At 37.0% G+C, this 19,401-nt stretch overlaps 1 protein-coding gene across 1 annotated transcript; it reads right to left on the bottom strand.

Moving 5' to 3' along the window:
* Window positions 1-9,298: 9,298 nt before the first annotated feature.
* eaf2 (ELL associated factor 2) lies at window positions 9,299-15,666 on the bottom strand. Its single transcript, XM_063005524.1, has 6 exons — window positions 15,428-15,666; window positions 13,231-13,325; window positions 12,997-13,133; window positions 12,744-12,907; window positions 11,260-11,493; window positions 9,299-10,180 (listed from the first exon to the last, which is right to left on the bottom strand). The coding sequence occupies exons 1-6, from the start codon at window positions 15,528-15,530 to the stop codon at window positions 10,131-10,133; spliced, it is 783 nt and encodes a 260-aa protein (XP_062861594.1). The 5' UTR covers window positions 15,531-15,666; the 3' UTR covers window positions 9,299-10,130.
* Between the last annotated feature and the right edge of the window lie 3,735 nt (window positions 15,667-19,401).

The following is a 19,401-nucleotide window of genomic DNA, read 5'->3' as shown; positions in this document are numbered from 1 at the left end:
AATGTTTAAGGGGCTTCCCAGAAATCACGGGTGCAATGTAGTAACATACTTTGTACCGAACGCCAATCCATTGCAGGGCTTCGGCCATCCAAACCCAGCTTCTTAACTTGTTCTTGAAAAATTAAAATTCTGTGATATTGTAATAATGTTTTAGGTTTTTAAAGTAAAAATAAACTATTTGTGACATTTTGTATTTGTGTGATAGTGCCTATAGATAATAAGAAGGTAATAACCAGAAGGTTGCCGATTCAAGCCCCACCACTGCCAGGTTGCCACTGTTAGGCCCTTGAGCAAGGCCCTTAACCCTTAATTGCTCAGACAATATACTGTCACAGTACTGTAAGTCACTTTGGATAAAAGCATCTGCTAAATGCTGAATTTCATTAAACACCTGGCATTTTGGATAAAGCAAACACATACACTAGCTGATAAGAACACCTCATTGTTTGCATTTTCCCCAATTTTTCTCCCAATCTAATAATTGCCAGTTCTGGACATTTCTTACTTAGTCTTACTGTCTACCATACATTATTCATTTAGGTTCACCAGGCAGTTGTAGGCTAAATATACAGAAAGGAAAATCGCGTCTATTTTTAATACATACTAATGTATACAGCTTTAATTTTTAAGCACATTGTTGTAGCAGCGAAATCATTGTATAGTACATCTCGATTTAATAAATAAATAGTCCTACTTTCATTGTGACAAGATAAAGAACTAATTCTATATATAATTCTATAATAATAGGGAAGACATTGTCCATAATTAATTAAATACTAAATAAAATGTATGACATAATTGTCATATATGATTCATTATTTAATTTATCACGAGTATTAAACAGATTGCATAGTTATCCTCTGCCAGAAGAGGGCGCAGTCCACAACACATCAAAAAATGAACACTTTTTAACTTTTTAAGTCAGCTTTTCTGCAAATAAATTAAAACACTGGATTGATCAAATCAGACTTTAAATAATAAATATAAGCATATGTATTTAATCCTAAAACCTTGGAAAATCAAATAGTAGTCTCTATGGAACAGCTGGTTTCTTCTCTGTTTTTTCTGCCTCTGTTTTCAGTACTATAAAAACAGGTACAAATTTTTGGGTTGTGAGTAGAGGGAAAGCAGATGTTAAGCTGAATGCTATTGTGCATATAATATTAAAGAAGAAGTAATTATGTTGACAAAAGAAGTAATACTAGGGTAATGCTACGGTAATCAATAGCACTAATATACAGAATGTCTAAACTGTAGACTATGACAACTAGTAGTGCAGTAGTGACTGTTGCTATGAAATTCACCACTGAAGTAATTTACTACTGATTTCACCAATGCATCACTGAACAAATAAATTAACTCAATAAAGATTTAAAAACGTGTGTAGCAGCATAAAAATATGTTGTGTTTAAAATGGAAAATAGCAGTAGTTCCTATGGATATTTTAATAGTAATTAATTAGTTGGAGGACACTGTCTCTCTTGTGCCACCAGCTTTGTAGTCTGGCCATGTCTAAGGGACCAAAGTCAGGATGTCACCCCATAGATGCTGCAACAAAGAGCCTGGTATGTCTAACCATCTAGACTGAGTGACTTGCATATTTGTGAAGGTACTATTGATTCAGCTGTGTATATTTCAAAATTTAAATTACGGTGGCTTTTTTTTCTGGATGCTAGGTCTCATTCTGTACACACTACAACTTTATAACTACAGCTTCATAGACACAGAGTGTGTGTGTGCTTGACTGGCCTGCCTGCAGTCCAGATCTGTCTGATTTGTTTATAACAAATATCTGGTGCATCTTGACATGTAGATATCAGAATAATCAGACAACGGTGACCATGGACTGTGCTATCAAGCAAGTCTTGTATCAAGCAAGAAGGGAAAACAATTCCAAAGCTGTCGGCTTTGTATTTTTGGTTGGAGCACTATTCTCCTCCCAGCTTATTAGGAGTTTAAAAATATTAACAATTCTCCTACATCTAATGCACGTATACCAGCACAGCACATGCTGCCATGTTATTACCATGTAAGGGTCACTTCAGTACATAGAATAATCCACCACGCAAATATCATCTGGTCAGTGGGGGTCCCATGGGGGTCCTCTTCAAGCAATAAATGGAGGGTAACAAATTTTAAAGAGAAAAAGATGATTGTATACCCACAAAGTGTATTGGTATGGTAGGTTTAGCTTAAACATGAACTACAACTGCTATACAGTATATATAATAATATATATTTGTATTAATTATTTTTAATGCCATTGTCAGAGAAGATGTTAGATTTTTTAATTTAGCATTTGAACAGTATTGGGCTTGGCACTTGTTGGTTCCAGCTTTCTTTTTTTCAAGTATATAAGCTAGTGATTTTCCATAATAAAGTTAAAAAAGACAGTACTGAATACCTGAGTTAAGTAATTAAATATTGAGTTTTATAGCAAATATGATTGTGCACATTAGTTTTCTTTCGTTTTAGGTCTTGTTATTGAAGTTTTGGGGGGTTACGTACAGAATCAGAAATGTAATATCTTATGTCACTTTGACAGCAGCTGATGAAGTATGAAGCCCTTCGTGAGTTGTATCAGTGTTATAGGAAACATATCAAGTTGTTAATAACTGCTGCAACATAGTTTTACATGATGATTTATTCGGATACACAGCCAACTGCATCTTGCTTTCAGTTTAGCACTAAGATAACAGGCAATACATTTTTGGATTTGGCCTGCTAAAGAGAAATATTATTTATGTTGCATATAATAAAAAGTAGTAGAAATATGTGCTGTTTTGTTTTATTTATTAAGCAAGTCGACAGGATATCAGCTTACAGCTTAATATGTAAATATGCAGCATTATGTGAAATTTTATTCAGGTTCAGTTTGGTCTGGCCAGCATTGGTAGCTCTCCAACACTGATGAATACATTTGTGTATACATCCACTACTTAGAAATTAAAATGGCTAAAATTGCCCTGTACTGTCCATGTCTAAATGTAACTGAAATTAGCCATAACAAATAATCATAAGTATCAATGATTTAACCAGCAAGTCAAAACTGCTGTAATGCGGTTATGCAAGCATATTTACATATTAGCAGTTAGATAAGCAAAAATGTCTGGGAAATAAAAAAAAATCAAAAGGTTTAAAATTTTAAAAGTAAAAAAAGAATCATTGACAGAAAACCCATAGAAAATATGTCGTAATAACGGCAAAGCTTTTTCACAAACGTTGGCCGGTACTACTTTAGCTCCCATTATGGCGCCGTTGACACCTAAATACAGAATCCTTGAAATAAATGTTCACAAACCATTACATATGAGTACACAAATGTATATATAGCTTATATAAATCAAATGTTCTATAAAACATAGACGTTCTTAAAATATATTTTATAAGGTTACAGTAATCCCTCGCTATATCGCGCTTTGACTTTTGCGGCTTCACTCTATCGCGGATTTTATTTGCAAGCATGTCTAAATATAAACCGCGGATTTCTGCTAGTGATGGGTCGGTCGCGAACGATCCGGCTCTAAGAGCCGGCTCTTTAAAGTGAACGATGGGATTCGGCTCCTGGTTGAAAGTTCTGCAGACAAGGGGGGTGTATTCGAAAAGCTAGCTCTCTCTCTACATAGACGCATTTTACGTCATCCTGTGCGCGCTCCCGATAAGGAGGCTGTTCAAACATGGCTGACGGTGCGGACAAACGAATGGAGTTCTTTTCAAACGTAAATAAAATATTACTGATTTTTAACTTGTATAAACTTGTACCGAGTGTTTTTATTTGCAAGTTCGGGCTTGTCAGGAAATGTAACCGTTATCGTTACATGAAGGGAAATGTTATATTGACGTTAGCGTGCTGTGCTACCTCAATCCATTGGTTTTAATGACAAGATGCTAAAGCCGATGGAATCGGGTTATAAAAATAACCATATAAACACATGGTTTTTACTTCGCGGATTTTCACCTTTCACGGAGGGTTCTGGAACGCAACCCCCGCGATCGAGGAGGGATTACTGTATTCATAATGTAATTGACATGGAGTTAGCCATTCACTAGCATATAAAGTGGCTATGCAATTGTACAGTTTCACATTTTTAACAATAAAAACAATTTCTTTTTTATTTTAAACAATCATACAAATGAGGAATTATAGCTGCAGAAGTCACAGTTGCATTGCATATAATATAATATATACATAATTGTAGTTTAATAAGTGCAAAGGATTTATTAGTGGTTAACAGCTGCTTTGTGAGCATGTTACCATATTACACTGAAACCTGTGCTTTGTTTAGCTCCTTCTGTTCTACAGGCCTTTCAATAAACTGAAGGTCAATTGACGTTGCTGGTAGAAGCAGTGTTCTTGTGATTGGTTTCACAGTTTGTTTGTTTATTTTAACGTCATGTTTTACACTCTTTGGTTACGTATCTCTACAACAAACTTGTGTCCAGATGAACTGATTCAACTTTGTGGATTTGTGTACCTGGATTATTGAGCATGCATCAACAGACTCTTTGGTTACATTCATGACAGACACACGGTAGTTACTCATTACACAAGGTTCAGCACTTCTCAAGGTTATATCAAACACGGTCATGGACAATTTTGTATCTCCAATTCACCTCACTTGCATGTCTTTGGACTGTGGGAGGAAACCGGAGCACCCGGGGGAAACCCACGCAGACACGGGGAGAACATGCAAACTCCACACAGAAAGGACCCGGACCGCCACACCTGGGAATCAAACCCAGGACCATCTTGCTGTGAGGCGACGGTGCTACCCACCCAGCCACCGTGCCGCCCGGTTTCACAGTCTGTCCTGAAGGACCTGGTTGTACTTCATAGTGTTTCATTAACTAAAAAAGAAAGAAATTTTAAAAGTTGTTTATTACAAATTTGAAGTTGACCTAAGTTCATCTGTAAATCACACCATATAGGGCAGTGTAGAATTAGCCGTTCTACCATTTCTGCCCTGAGCCTGGTTAAACACAATGGATCTTAAAGTAATGTATAGACTTGTTTTTGGTTGGAATTGGTAAATATAGTGGCACATTTACTAAATTTACTAGAACAAAAATGTTTACTTGGACCAAAGGTAAAGTTCTGTCACATGGATATGTAAACCCCTTCAATCATTATGTGTTGTGTAAATGTATTCCAACCATGTTAGTGTAGAAACAAGGAAGAAAGGAGGTGGTTTTAATGTTATGGCTGATCAGTGCAAGTCTTACTGTATCCACCACACATTTAAGTAAATCAGGCTATTCTAGCCTAAATACTATAAAGAAAGGGGGGAAAACAATACATACCTAATGTTTATACAGCTTTAATGTTTAAACACATTTTTGTAGCAGTAAAATCATCATATGTTACACTTTAATAAATGAATCTTTCCATTTGCATTGTGACGAGATGAATAATTAATAAGAGACCCCTTTAAATCTCTGACTGCTGCTTAATACCTCCTTGCAAATGGACCAATAATGAATAAACTTAGTTGAGAATATTGCAAAGCACAACATGAGATTCCAGTATATAAATATAAGCTACTCAGCCAGGATTACTTATCTGTTCAAAAGCACCTTCAGTAGACAGGTCACAGCACTAGACTTTTTTAGGCAGCATTCATAGAATAATTCAGACATAATTGTTCAAGTATTGCAGGTTTAAAATTGGCAGAACTTGATGAATATTAAATTGCAAATATTATAGAATTGTAATGTAATACTAATGCACCAGTTTCAAGCGACACATCTGTGTGCCTTCAAAAACATCTGCCATCTGGGATGTATATAGTTTGTCAAGTAAAAAGCATACTGATGCACATTCAGAGGAAGCCACTGTTTTTTGAGTGAGCCCTAAACAACTAGGATCTACTGTATATAGAAGCATTAAAGTAAATAAATAATAAAATTCACTAACATCTAAACTAATCATAACATCTATCAGCGTTTAACCTGTCAAACAGCATATCAATTGTTGACAAATGGCTGTCTAAAAATATGTAGTAACTAAAGGTTGGTTGAAATTCCAGTAACCCTATTAATGACAGGAGAGCTCTCAATACTCTGTTCCTCTTCTTCCCATCGAGATTGGTGCCCAAAGATCCGTCCCCAAAGATCCGTCAAGCTCAGTCATCATCGCTCTCGCTTCCAGATTCACTTAACTGAAGATCATTTTCTGCATCAAAATATAAACATTAAATTATATTATTGAATGCAAATTAACTACAATTAATCACAAGGTCTTGCATATATTTCTAACTGAATTAGCCTAATATTGTTCAACGATGGCAGCAGGTATAGAGAGAAGAGGGGCAGATTTGTTCTTACTCTTCCCCTGACTGCACATGTCTAGTTGCATTGTGCTACAATCTAAACAGTTTTTCCTATTTCACTGGGTGAAATCTGAGCCCACAGCATCAGAGAATACACAATCAAAGTCTTGTTACTACACTGCAATTCTAGTAGCACTGTAGTAGCACTGTAGTATTAAGTTGTTCCAGACAGAAGCAGAGGTTTGATTTGAAGTAGTCAATTATGCAGCTGTCTAACACACTAGCGTCTCAAGTCTCGACTCACAGGTTTGAGTCTCAGCAGTACAATTGTCCTGCTCAGGCACTTAACAGACACAGTTAGCCATATCTGATAGAGGAAATGTCAGATAGGGTGAAGACTCCTTGGTGAAACAATACAGTGTGAAGAAGACCTAAGACTGTGCACATCAATCCGGCTCTTGACATCCACTGCCAAATTGCGCAGAGAGTATCCAACAGTGTAATGTAACTCATCACAGCTCCCAAAATGTTTGTTCTTTACCCTTTTTCATTGTATTAGTGGTAGCTCAGGACTAGTAGTCTAGTATTAGTGGACTAATAATTGGAAGGTTGTTGGTACAGTTGTAGCCTAGTGTAGGTAGGTACTGGACTAGTAATCGAAAGGTCACTGATTCAAGCCACACCACTGCCAGGCCCTTGAGCAAGGCCCCATAAGTCGCTTTGGATAAAAATGTCAAAAATGTAAAAGGCACCACGTCTGCCCTTAACCTCAAATGCTTATATCGTGTTCATCACAATTTTAAGTCGCTTTGGATAAAAGCTTCTGCTAAATGCTGTATATGTAAATGAATCTATTATGTTGTACACTGATCAGCCATAACATTAAAACCATCTCCTTGTTTCTACACTCACTGTCTATTTTATCGGCTCCACTTGCCATATAGAAGCACTTTGTAGTTCTACAATTACTGACTGTAGTCCATCTATTTCGCTACATACTTTTTAGCCTGCTTTCACCCTGTTCTTCAATGGTCAGGACCCCCACAGGACCACCACAGAGCAGGTACTAGTTGGGTGGTGGATCATTCTCAGCACTGCAGCGCCAGCTTTCGCCCTTTGGCCTTTACACACTGGAATTCCTCCTGATTCCTTGAATGGTTTAATGATATTATGCACTGTAGAGGAAGAAATATGCAAATCCCTTCCAATCTTTCTTTGGGGTTCATTGTTTTTAAACATTTCAATTAGGGCTGTCGTTTAACGCGTTAGCGATTAACTCGTTAAAATTTTAACCGCGATTAAAAAAATTTATCAAGATTAAAATTTTTTATCTAACTATTTTTATTTGGCTGTTTGTGCCACGTAAATATGTGTCTCTGTGGTAATGAACTGTATTTCAGATGAATTTGGATGTAAAGCGCATGAACTGTAACACAGAACACACTGGACTGTATAAAGCAGCATGTATAAACTCCGGGGTGTTCTGTCCACACCGGATCTGGTTTTATACGGCCCGCATCTTCTGTTTTAAACTGCATTACTTGTGACCCGCCAGCGCAGTCAAACAGAAAAAGTAATAAATTATCGTCGCTGTCCGATGAAAAACTACTTTTAGCAGTTTTCATTATTTTTACGTGTTGATGAAAAGATGAATGAAATCACGCAATCTCTGTAACGAGTTTTTCCATTGGCTGCTAGACCTGTCCATTAAAACCGCGTAGCTCCGCCTCCTTCCCCTCCGGTACTGTTTGAGACAGAAGTGAAACTGTGTAATGTTTCATCTCTACAGTTTATTCAGGTTATTCTATCACATGGCTATAAACATGATTTATATTTGTGATGTAGTTTTTTAAAAACACATTTGTATCTGATATTTATATGGACTAAGCGTTTATGGACTATGTTAATAAAAAAATTTTATAGCTACAGTCAATAACTTATATATAATGTCTGGTAACGTGATTGTTTCAGGTATAGGTGTTTAAATGGTAATTTAGAACAATATTTCCCAGTCATGTTTCTGCACATGGTATTAAAAGCTTTTCTTAATAGATCTATGAAATAATCGTATCTGTGTTTTGTTATTGATGCACAATATTAGATTAAAATATTTTGAAAGCATGATTTCTGGGTTAGCCAGAAAACTTTTGCACCAGGGCCCAGGAAAGGGGGGGGGGGGGGGTTTCTCGCCAAGTCATTTTTATTATATTACATTTTTTTCGTTAAGTAAAACTAAAAAAACTAAAACTGTGCATTAAAAATACCAGAGGCAGGAATTGTAACTTCTGAGTGACTTTTAATTCATTCTGTTCAGCCATCAGCATATGCAATTTGTTGAGGGGGCCCAACATTTTTCCTTTTTTTTTTTTGAACTGGGGCCCATGAGCTCCTAGTTACACCACTAGTGTTGCATCTAGAAATGGTTCTTGCAATAAAAATGTGCATAACTGTTAAAATTTTGCTTAATTATTAGTTTGCGATTAATTGTGATTAATCGTGATTAATTTGGCTCTTTAATCTTGATTAAAAAATTTTATCGCATGACAGACCTAATTTCAATCATTTTCACACACATTTGTTGACAAACTGGAGATCCTCTGATCATCTTTGCTCATTAGAGACTCAGCCTTTCCTGGATGCTGCTTTTGTACCAAACCATGATTACAATCACCTGTTGACATCACCTGTTTAAAATCACATCATTATTAAGTTTTTTCACCTCATTACTAGCCCTAAATTGCCCCCATCCCAACTTTTTTTGGAATGTGTTGCGGGCCTGAAATGCAGGAATGAAGGTTTATTAATAAATGAAATAAAGTTGAGCAGATAAAACATGAAATATCTTAAGTTCATCATGTCTGCAATCAAATAAAAGTCAAAGTAAATGTAAGGAACACTGCATTTTCTATTTTATTAGCATTTTCCATACTGTCCCAACTTTTCTGATTTGGGTTGTATTTCATGTAAATCAGACTATTCCAGGCTAAATATAAAGAAAAGGAAAAAAACAAGCTTATTTCAATACATACTTAATGTTTATACAACTTTAATGTTTAAACACATTTTTGTAGCAGCAAAATCATCATATGTTACACTTTAATAAATGAATCTTTCCATTTGCATTGTGACGAGATGAATAATTAATAAGAGACCCCTTTAAATCTCTGACTGCTGCTTAATACCTCCTTGCAAATGGACCAATAATGAATAAACTTAGTTGAGAATATTGCGAAGCACAACATGAGATTCCAGTATATAAATATAAGCTACTCAGCCAGGATTACTTATCTGTTCAAAAGCACCTTCAGTAGACAGGTCACAGCACTAGACTTTTTTAGGCAGCATTCATAGAATAATTCAGACATAATTGTTCAAGTATTGCAGGTTTAAAATTGGCAGAACTTAAATATTGGATATTAAATTGCAAATATTATAGAACTGTAATGTAATACTAATGCACCAGTTTCAAGCGACACATCTGTGTGCCTTCAAAAACATCTGCCATCTGGGATGTATATAGTTGGTCAGATAAAAAGAGATCAAGTCTTATTTACTCACAGTTTTGGTACTGATGCATATTCAGAGGAAGCCACTGTGTTTTGAGTGAGCCCTAAACAACTAGGATCTACATAGATCTAATCTAATACACTAACATCTAAACTAATCATAACATCTATCAGCATTTAACCTGTCAAACCTCATATCAAGTGTTGACAAATGGCTGTCTAAAAATATGTAGTAACTAAAGGTTGGTTGAAATTCCAGTAACCCTATTAATGACAGGAGAGCTCTCAATACTCTGTTCCTCTTCTTCCCATCGAGATTGGTGCCCAAAGATCCGTCCCCAAAGATCCGTCAAGCTCAGTCATCATCGCTCTCGCTTCCAGATTCACTTAACTGAAGATCATTTTCTGCATCAAAATATAAACATTTAATTATATTATTGAATGCAAATGAACTACAATTAGTCACAAGGTCTTGCATATATTTCTAACTGAATTAGCCTATCATAAAGCCTGCATTGGGCTACAATCTAAACAGTTTTCCAATTTAATTGGGTGAAATCTGAGCCCACATCCACAGAGAATACACAATCATAGTTTTGTTGCTACATTACAATTCTATGTAGCACACACAGACATGCTAATGGAGTTTTTAAACACCTCGGCATCACTGCTGGACTGAGAATAGTCCACCAACCAATAATATCCAGCCAACAGCGCCACCATGTCAGTGTCACTGCAGTGCTGAGAAGGATCCACCACCCAAATAATACCTGCTCTGTGGGGGTTCTGTGGGGGCCCTGACCATTGAAGAACAGGGTAAAAGCATGCTAATAAAGTATGTAGAGAAACAGATGGACTACAGTCAGTAATTGCAGAACTTCAAAATGCTTCTAAATGGTAAGTGGAGCTGATAGTATACTTAATTTACCATCATCTGTGTTTGAATTGATTTCACACACTTTGTTTATTATAACTACTGTTTACACGGAAAAAATAAAATACTGAAGAAAAAAACTGAATATGAATAACTGTGCTCATATTAAGCTCTCCTGTATCATAAACCTATTGTGAAGACAATAGCTCAATGATCACTTATGCACCAAAACAGTGCTGTTACAGAATAATGATTAAAGCTTGGCAAATGATGCCCTATTTGTACTTGTTTTAGAAGTTACTTACAGCCACAGTTTTATAGACAGCTAATTTTGTTCTGCTTTTAATACCTTCATGTAAGCATACTACAGCCTCTAGTCACTGTATGTCACTGTATTGCACCAGCTTAAAATGATATTATTTAGGAACTTGTGTGTCTTTGATTTCCTCTGTACAGCTAATGCACTATTTTCCAGTGTAGATGCCTACATACTTTTTCTGCTCTGCTCAGTTAATTAACATGAAATGTATATGGTTATACCAACCAAATAAAGCAAAACCAAAACTTGTTACACTACCGCTTTACTAACCGACTATTTTTTAACACTTACTTAATGTGTTCATGAGGTGTCCACCACCCTCATCCCTGCACTCCTGAGAGATGATGGGCATGCTGTGCGTTGGTGCAGGCACGGCGTGGGATCCGCCTGACGAAGGCCGAGTCTCTTCCTCGGAGTCACTGCTGCTTGAGCTGTCCTCGCTGCTTGATGGGGAGGAGCTCTGAGATCCTGAGGAACTGTCACCACTGCTCATCTGATCCATCACTCGTGCCTCGGCCATCAATTCTAAAAAGAATTTAAAATACAGAATTTAGAAATACATTTACTGTTTTTTTAACCTAATTATTCTCATTGTGAACATCTGTATTTGTCCAACTATTTCATGTCAAAAAGGTCTATTCGATATTGTGTTTTATTTGCAAGCTTGCTGCTCAGATGCACTGCCTGCAGAAAACATGTGACGGTACCGTACACGTCTCAAAACTATAACTGCCAACGACTGCTTTGCAAAAATTAACAATGCTGCTAAATGTGCTGTCTGAATCCCTTCATCAATTAGAAATTGGTCAAAGTTTATAATCACTTGTCTAACCTTATAAATAAAAAATATAATGTGTCAAAACACATTGTGTGTCAAGGCCATAACCATGAAGAGAACACTGGGGGGGACCAAATATACCGGGGGAACACTACGCAAGGCAAGTGAGTTGAATATGTTTATTTAGCATTTTTACATTAGTTTATTGGAGGGGAACATTTTGACCCCCCCTTCTCCAAATATACATTGTGATTATGGCCCAAGGCTAGGCAGTATGACTAAAAAAAACTCAATATGCATTAGAGAAGTGGCGATATATGATACAATGAAAACCTTAACAATGTATGATGTTAAAGTATCTGTATTTATCAGTCCTTATTTGTTTATTAGGATTTTAACGTCATGTTTTACACTTTGGTTACATTCATGACAGATACGGCAGTTACTCATTACACAAGGTTCATCAATTCACAAGGTTATATCGAACACAGTCATGGCCAATTTTGTATCTCCAATTCCCCTCACTTGGGAGGAAACCGGAGCACCCGGAGTAAACCCACGCAGACACAGAGAGAACATGCAAACTCCACACAGAAAGGACTCGGACCGCCCCACCTGGGGATCGAACCCAGGACCTTCTTGCTGTGAAGCGACAGTGCTACCCACTTAGCCACTGTGCCACCCAGTCCTTATTTGTAACACCAAAAAGAGCATGCTGTATTATAACTGTACTTATCAAACTGTATATCTAAGTTATATTTAAAATAATTATAATAAACATAAGACAACTGCACACCCAGCATACAACTTGTATAATTTTCATATGTAAATAAAAGTAGTTTTTTACGGCCTTGTGCTGTTTACTTGAACTGGATACAAGCAGTGAAAATGTATTCATGTCTTAATCAAATATCAGCTACAAACAAATATCAGTATGTATCTGGATAGTCAAAAATGCAAACCACTGTGCATATATACTCAATTTGAAATACATTACCCCTTTCAATATCATCCATAGGGGATGCCGGTGACATCTTCTCTTTGGGAGGGGAAGTCTTGGAGCTGGTTGGTGCCTTGCCTCCATTGGCACTTTTCATCTGCTGACTAAGCCTATTTGTCTGCTGTTCCAGACGTGACTGGATCTTACTGCTTCCCTCCGCCCTTGAAGACAGAGAAACACAAGCTCAAACAAGCACAAGTTTAGGTTTTATTAAGGTACATTACATTTAATTACAGTGAGAAACACATACCTGGTCTTCTTGACTGAAATGTTGCTGCTAAGCTTTTCCAGACGATACTCTCCTGTATCATGGTTTACAATGAGAATGCACTCCTTCATATAAGGTTTTTTGGACCCTTTAAATACTGTAACTGGAGCAGTGGAACCCTGTACAATAGAACAGTAAGGAAGAAAGTGTTCATATGTGCTTTATTTGGACCAAACAACAGTATTACAAAGGATAACATGTGGTTCCATGTTCTACCTCCAAGTTTGGCAGTGTTATGGTGACTTGCTCTCCTTTTCCTACTTCTAATTCTCCTTCACATGTAGTGTCTATAGAGGCTGGTTTAAAGTCATCTGTGGATACAAAACACAGTAAAACAAAAAGCCAGTTTAGACCTGCATGCCCTAAAAAAAACAAACAAAAAAACCTTGTGAACCCAAATTGTTCCGGACAGTTTGGATTAAAATGTGTGTTATATGTCTCCTCCAGGCCACCCAAGGAAGATGAGGGTCCCTGCTGAGTCTGGTTCCTCTCAAGGTTTTTTCCAGTAATTTTAGTGTAATTTTTTTTCCTTGCCACTGTTGCCCTCAGCTTGCTCAACAGGGGTTTTTTTGGTCTGTTGGTCCTGGATTCTGTAAAGTTGCTTTGAGACAATGTCTATTGTAAAAAGCACTATACAAATAAATTTTGACTTGACTATAGTGTGTATACAGTAGTGACCAACAGTCTGAGACCATATTGAAAATTGCTTCTGATTTGCATTTTGCTTGAATTTAATATGATGTTCATTACAACTGATCTAACTAGTGTACTTTTGTCCCCATAAGGATGTATGGGAAACCTGTTAATGTGTTCAGTGGTCCCGTCGAACTGCATACATTTTAGGCTTATGTTAAATAATGGTGTTGTTTTTGACACTTATACACTAAAAATAACACAAGTATAATATAAAAACACTGAAATAAAAAGCTGATTCTTACAATTTCTCAGAACTCAGAGCCATAACCCAAGTTAAAAAGTGAAACAGGAAAAAAATCCAGCTAAACAGATATACACCGATCAGCCATAACATTAAAACCACCTCCTTGTTTCTATACTCACTGTCCATTTTATCAGCTCCACTTACCATATAGAAGCACTTTGTAGTTCTACAATTACTGACTGTAGTCCATCTGTTTCTCTACATACTTACTAACCTGCTTTCACCCTGTTCTGCAATGGTCAAGACCACCACAGAGTAGGTATTATTTAGGTGGTGGATCATTCTCAGTACTGCACCTACAATGACATGGTGGTGGTGTGTTAGTGTGTGTTGTGCTGGTATGAGTGGATCAGACACAGCAGCGTTGCTGGAGTTTTTAAATACCATGTCCACTCACTGTCCACTTTATTAGACACTCCTACCCAGTTGGTCCACCTTGTAGATGTAAAGTCAGAGACGATCGCTCATCTATTGCTGCTGTTTGAGTTGATCATCTTCTAGACCTTCATCGGTGGTCACACGACGCTGCCCACAGGGCGCTGTTGGCTGTATGTTTTTGGTTGGTGGACTATTCTCAGTCCAGCAGTGACAGTGAGGTGTTTAAAAACTCCATCAGCACTGCTGTCTTATCCACTCATACCAGCACAACACACACTAACACACCACCACCATGTCAATGTCACTGCAGTGCTGAGAATCATCCAACACCCAAATAATACCTACTCTGTAGTGGTTCTGTGGGGGTCCTGACCATTGAAAAACAGGGTGAAAGCAGGTTAAAAAGGTATGTAGAGAAATAGATGGACTACAGTCAGTAATTGTAGAACTACAAAGTGCTTCTATATGGTAAGTGGAGCTGATAAAATGGATAGTGTGTGTAGAAACAAGGTGGTTTTAATGTTATGGCTAATGTTTCGACTCATATTTACACTTTGATGACGTTTTACTGCACCACTCAAGCCGAAAGTTGAACAAAGCGACTGTTTATTGTTAATTTGAAATTAAATAAATACATTTTAAAAAAACAAACTGAACACGTTGAGTTTAAGAGTACAAATCTCTCGATGAAGGACGTTTTGAGTTTAGGGGACGTTGAGTTACAAGGTACCATTTACGAGTGTAAATGGATTGCATAGCTTTGCTCTACCAGTAGAGGGCGCAAATATGACCACTTTTTTAAACAACTTAGAATCTTATTATCTGCAAACAAATGAAAATAAATAAATATGAAATATAAAACTATAAGCGTATGTAATAAATATAAGCGTATGTATTTAATTCAAAAAATTTGGTAACATTAAATAATCGATAATCTATCTTGAACAGCTGTTTTCTTAGTTGCCTGTGTTTTCAGTTGTAAGAAAACAGGAACAACGTTGTTTTATTGTGAGTAGAAAGACAGCAAATGTTAAGCTAAATGCTTATATAATGCGAATATTATAAAAGAAGTGATTATAGAAACATGACACTTACACCGCACCGTATGGAAGCCACTTTTTGACTGTTTCTGGAAAGTTTCGCCTAATTTAAGCACATGTTCTTGGTTGTCAAAGTTGGAATAAGCCGTTCCATTCATTCTAATAATTTTCTATCATATGTTAGATAAATGTGGAGGTTGTGAATGTCCCACGTCTCTCAACAGCATTTAAAGCAGGAGCAAGTACTGATATATCCAGACGGATCTGATAAAGATAGCTAACACTCATATGGGATTTCCAACAGACCCCAACGGAAATGATCTTTTTCATAATAAAGGTCCTGCGTCGTGGAAACCGTTAAAAACTGCACGGCTACTGTTTATCTGCTTAATATAACACATGACTACATAACATTCAACACGTTTTATTGTTTATTAGGAATTTAACGTCATGTTTTACACACTTTAGTTTGGTTACATCAGACATCCCAAGTTGCAAAAACTCATTTCAGGGAGGTACCCCCGGACCTCGACCCCGACCCCCCAAAAAGCTAAAAAACCTCTCGCACACACCAAAGGATATGGGTGATAACAGAACTTTTAGGAGCTGCTAACTAAGCTACTAAGCTAACTGTTCGTGTCACAAACACATTAATGTGTACTACATAGTGCACTAGATGGTGTGGAAGATAATAGATTTATGTTCCCTACATAGTGCACTAGATTGTATATTAGAAAATAATTTATGTCCCTTAGTGCACTAGAGAGTGTACTAGATAATAGACTTATGTTTTTTACATAATGCTTTAGGTAGCGTATTAGTTAACGGATTTAAGTTCCCTACATAGTGCACTAAATTGTATATCAGATAACGGATTTATGTTCCCTACATAGTGCACTAGATAGTATTTTAGATATGAATTTATGTTCCCTACGTAGTGTGAATTAGACATTTGGTTTATGTTCCCTACACAGTGCACTAGATTGTATATCAGATCACGGATTTATGTTCCCTACATAGTGCACTAGATAGTGTATTAGATAATTAATTATGGTCCCTACATAGTGCACTAAATAGTATATCAGATAACGGATTTACTACGCGATCGGGGAAAAAAATCTGTGTCGCCTGCGTGCGCGTTTGTGTCGCTCTTGGCCGCTCGTTCTAGATTCCGGGAGATTTTATCTGACTTGCGGGCATCAGGGAGCCGCTATGTATATGCGGGAGACTCCCGGAACTTCCGGGAGACTTGGGATGTCTGTTACTTTCATGACAGAAACAGTAGTTACTCATTACACAAGATTCATCAGTTCACAATGTCCCTAACCGTCATGGACAATTTTGTATCTCCAATTTACCTCACTTGCATGTCTTTGGACTGTGGGAGGAAAACCACACAGACACGGGGAGAACAGATGACTTAAGATGTTAATTATTTAACCTTTAATTTACCCATTGAACGGGTCACCTTGGCCATCATCGCACCAATTGCCCCCCCCTTCCTGAGAGATTTAGCAGGAGCCGCAACTGAGTGCTACCCACTGAGCCACCGTGCCACCCCAATACTTCAATAAAGCCTGCTTGTTCATTGGGGTGTAACTCTACAGGGGTTAAGGTTTAACACAAGGGCACAAGGCAGGAACACACGACACAGAAAGCCAATCCATTGCAGTACATAACATACTTACATATTTATTTACTAGTTTTATGAGGTGATTGGAAAACAGAATACCTACATGAAAGCCAAGTGGACACAGGGAGAATGCAAGGAGGAAAACTCCTTACAGACAGTGACTGGTGAACCTTGTTCCTCTGGGTCCATGTACTGTGTGCCAGAGGTAAAATTTTCTTGGTCATTCTTCCATACAAAGAAGGCACACAATTTAAATAAAGTTCACTTAATTAATTAGTCTGTTTACCTTTATAACAACCTAACACATGACTATAAAAAGGCTATTCATCTAAAAAATGCCCATATCTACAGTAAGGTTAACACTAAACTGGAGCTCAGACAAACTTGCCTGGACAAGGACCACATTTGCACCATGCACAGTGTGGAGGATGGTAAGAATCCCTGAGAATTACTGTTGGAAATTTACCCAACAAATAAACAAATCTTGGGGTCACCATGTCTCTAAAACTAGCGTCAATTGCCACCCTTGTGCATGCACATTATTTGGAAGGCTTGCCAGGGCAAAGCCAACATTAGGCTTCTTTTATGGCTAGCTCATCCCCTAATCTAAACCCAGTAGAAAACCTGTGGGTGAGCTAAAGAGGAGAATGCACATAAGAGGACCAAGGACATTGGATGATCTGGAAAGATTCTCTAAAGAGGAATGGTCTCATATTCCCTGCTTTGTAAGAGTTCTTATGTTATAAGAGAAGAGATATGAAAGAAGACTGAATAAAGACTTCAGGAGAGAATTGCCAATCAGGTCAAAAAGAAAGTTTTTCAGTCGTTCACCATCTACTGTTCATAATATTGTAAAAATATTTACATTTTCGGCATTTAGCAGACGTTTTTATCCAAAGCGACTTACAGTATTGTGACAGTATACTTTGACACACAAACACAATAGCTGATGAAATCACCAGATGGTTTGCTACTTCCTTTCATGGTGTCACTGTGTCCAACAGCTTTGCAGTTTAATTTGTTCCATTAAACTGCATGTTTGCAGTTTATTATAGTTTATTATAATGGGTTTAATAATGTCAACTAAATATATTAGTCTATTTGAATTACAAACACAGCTGAAATAATGCAATAGGAAAAAAGACAACTCATTTTTGTATTGGAAAACAAAATGCATTAAATTTCATTTGATTTATCATTTACTCAAGCATTTCACATACAGTGTACTCTAAGATTGGACATATCTGAGAAAATTCCACATTTTGTTAATTTAGTGAAATCATAATCTAAAGGAATATACTTCTGCACAATTCTGTTTATTTAATTTAACATATTGGAATAACATTTCTCTGTTAAATTAAAATTTGCAGAAAAAATGTCATGGAAGTTTGTTTCCTATGTACAAACTTAGAAAATGAACAAAACTGAATTTGACCAGGGATTTCCTAATTCTTCCAATGTGATTAATGTCATTGTACTAACAGATACTGTAACCCACAGTGATAATTAGGAATAAGTGTTTTAGATGCAGTAGATGACACAAAATTTTTTACATGAAAATAAGATATTTATGTATTTTTGCAACACTTCTAGAAGCACTTTGTAGTTCTACAATTACTGGCTGTAGTCCATCTGTTTCTCTACATTTCACCCTGTTTTTCAATGGTCAGGACCCCCACAGAGCAGGTATTATTTGGGTGGTGGATCATTCTCAGCACTGTAGTGACACTGACATGGTGTTGGTGTGTTAGTGTGTGTTGTGCTGGTATGAGTGGATACGACACAGCAACACTTACAGAGTTTTTAAACACCTCACTGTCACTGTGGGACTGAGAATAGTCCACCAACCAAAAACATATCTAGCCAACAGCGACCCGTTTTTTTTTTTTAGAAGATGACCAACTCAAACAGCAGCAATAGATGAGCGATCGTCTCTGACTTCACATCTACAAGGTGGACCAACCAGGTAGGAGTGTCTAATAGAGTGGACAGTGAGTGGACACGGTATTTAAAAACTCCAGCAGTTGCAGCATGAAAGCCATCAAACCTCAACGAGCGGGAAGCTTTTACATGAGAAAAATAAGTGAAGGTTCTACAAGAGGTGTCTGAAGTTTATTAGCACTTACCGAAATAGCTAATTACTGGGTATCAAGGCAAAATGATGTTCTGCCAAGTACTGAGTGTGGGGGTTTAAACAATAGTGCACATATGCATTGTCAAAAGACTAAGATTTTTTTATTTAAACTCTTAAGTTTTTAAAATTGCTCGTATGTATCAAATATTCTTTCTGTTTACAGATACTTCTTGTATATTTTAATTCAGTTCTATACACATCACCAAAATACTTTAATGTGAGGGGGCTGAATATTTCCAAATGCAACTATAACTCACATAAC

Source organism: Trichomycterus rosablanca, chromosome 12, assembly GCF_030014385.1.
Source record: "Trichomycterus rosablanca isolate fTriRos1 chromosome 12, fTriRos1.hap1, whole genome shotgun sequence".
Classification (NCBI taxonomy): domain Eukaryota; kingdom Metazoa; phylum Chordata; class Actinopteri; order Siluriformes; family Trichomycteridae; genus Trichomycterus; species Trichomycterus rosablanca.
The sequence above is the reverse complement of the archived record's forward strand: the minus strand, read 5'-3'. Positions and strand labels throughout refer to the sequence as shown.

Coding starts and splice junctions, on each gene's coding strand:
- eaf2 (XM_063005524.1), bottom strand. CDS start 15,530: ATGAATGGAACGGCTTATTCCAACTTTGACAACCAAGAACATGTGCTT. Junction 13,326..15,427: donor TGGCTTCCATACGGTGCGGT/GTAAGTGTCATG, acceptor TTGTATCCACAG/ATGACTTTAAACCAGCCTCT. Junction 11,494..12,743: donor TATGGATGATATTGAAAGGG/GTAATGTATTTC, acceptor AATTCTTTTTAG/AATTGATGGCCGAGGCACGA.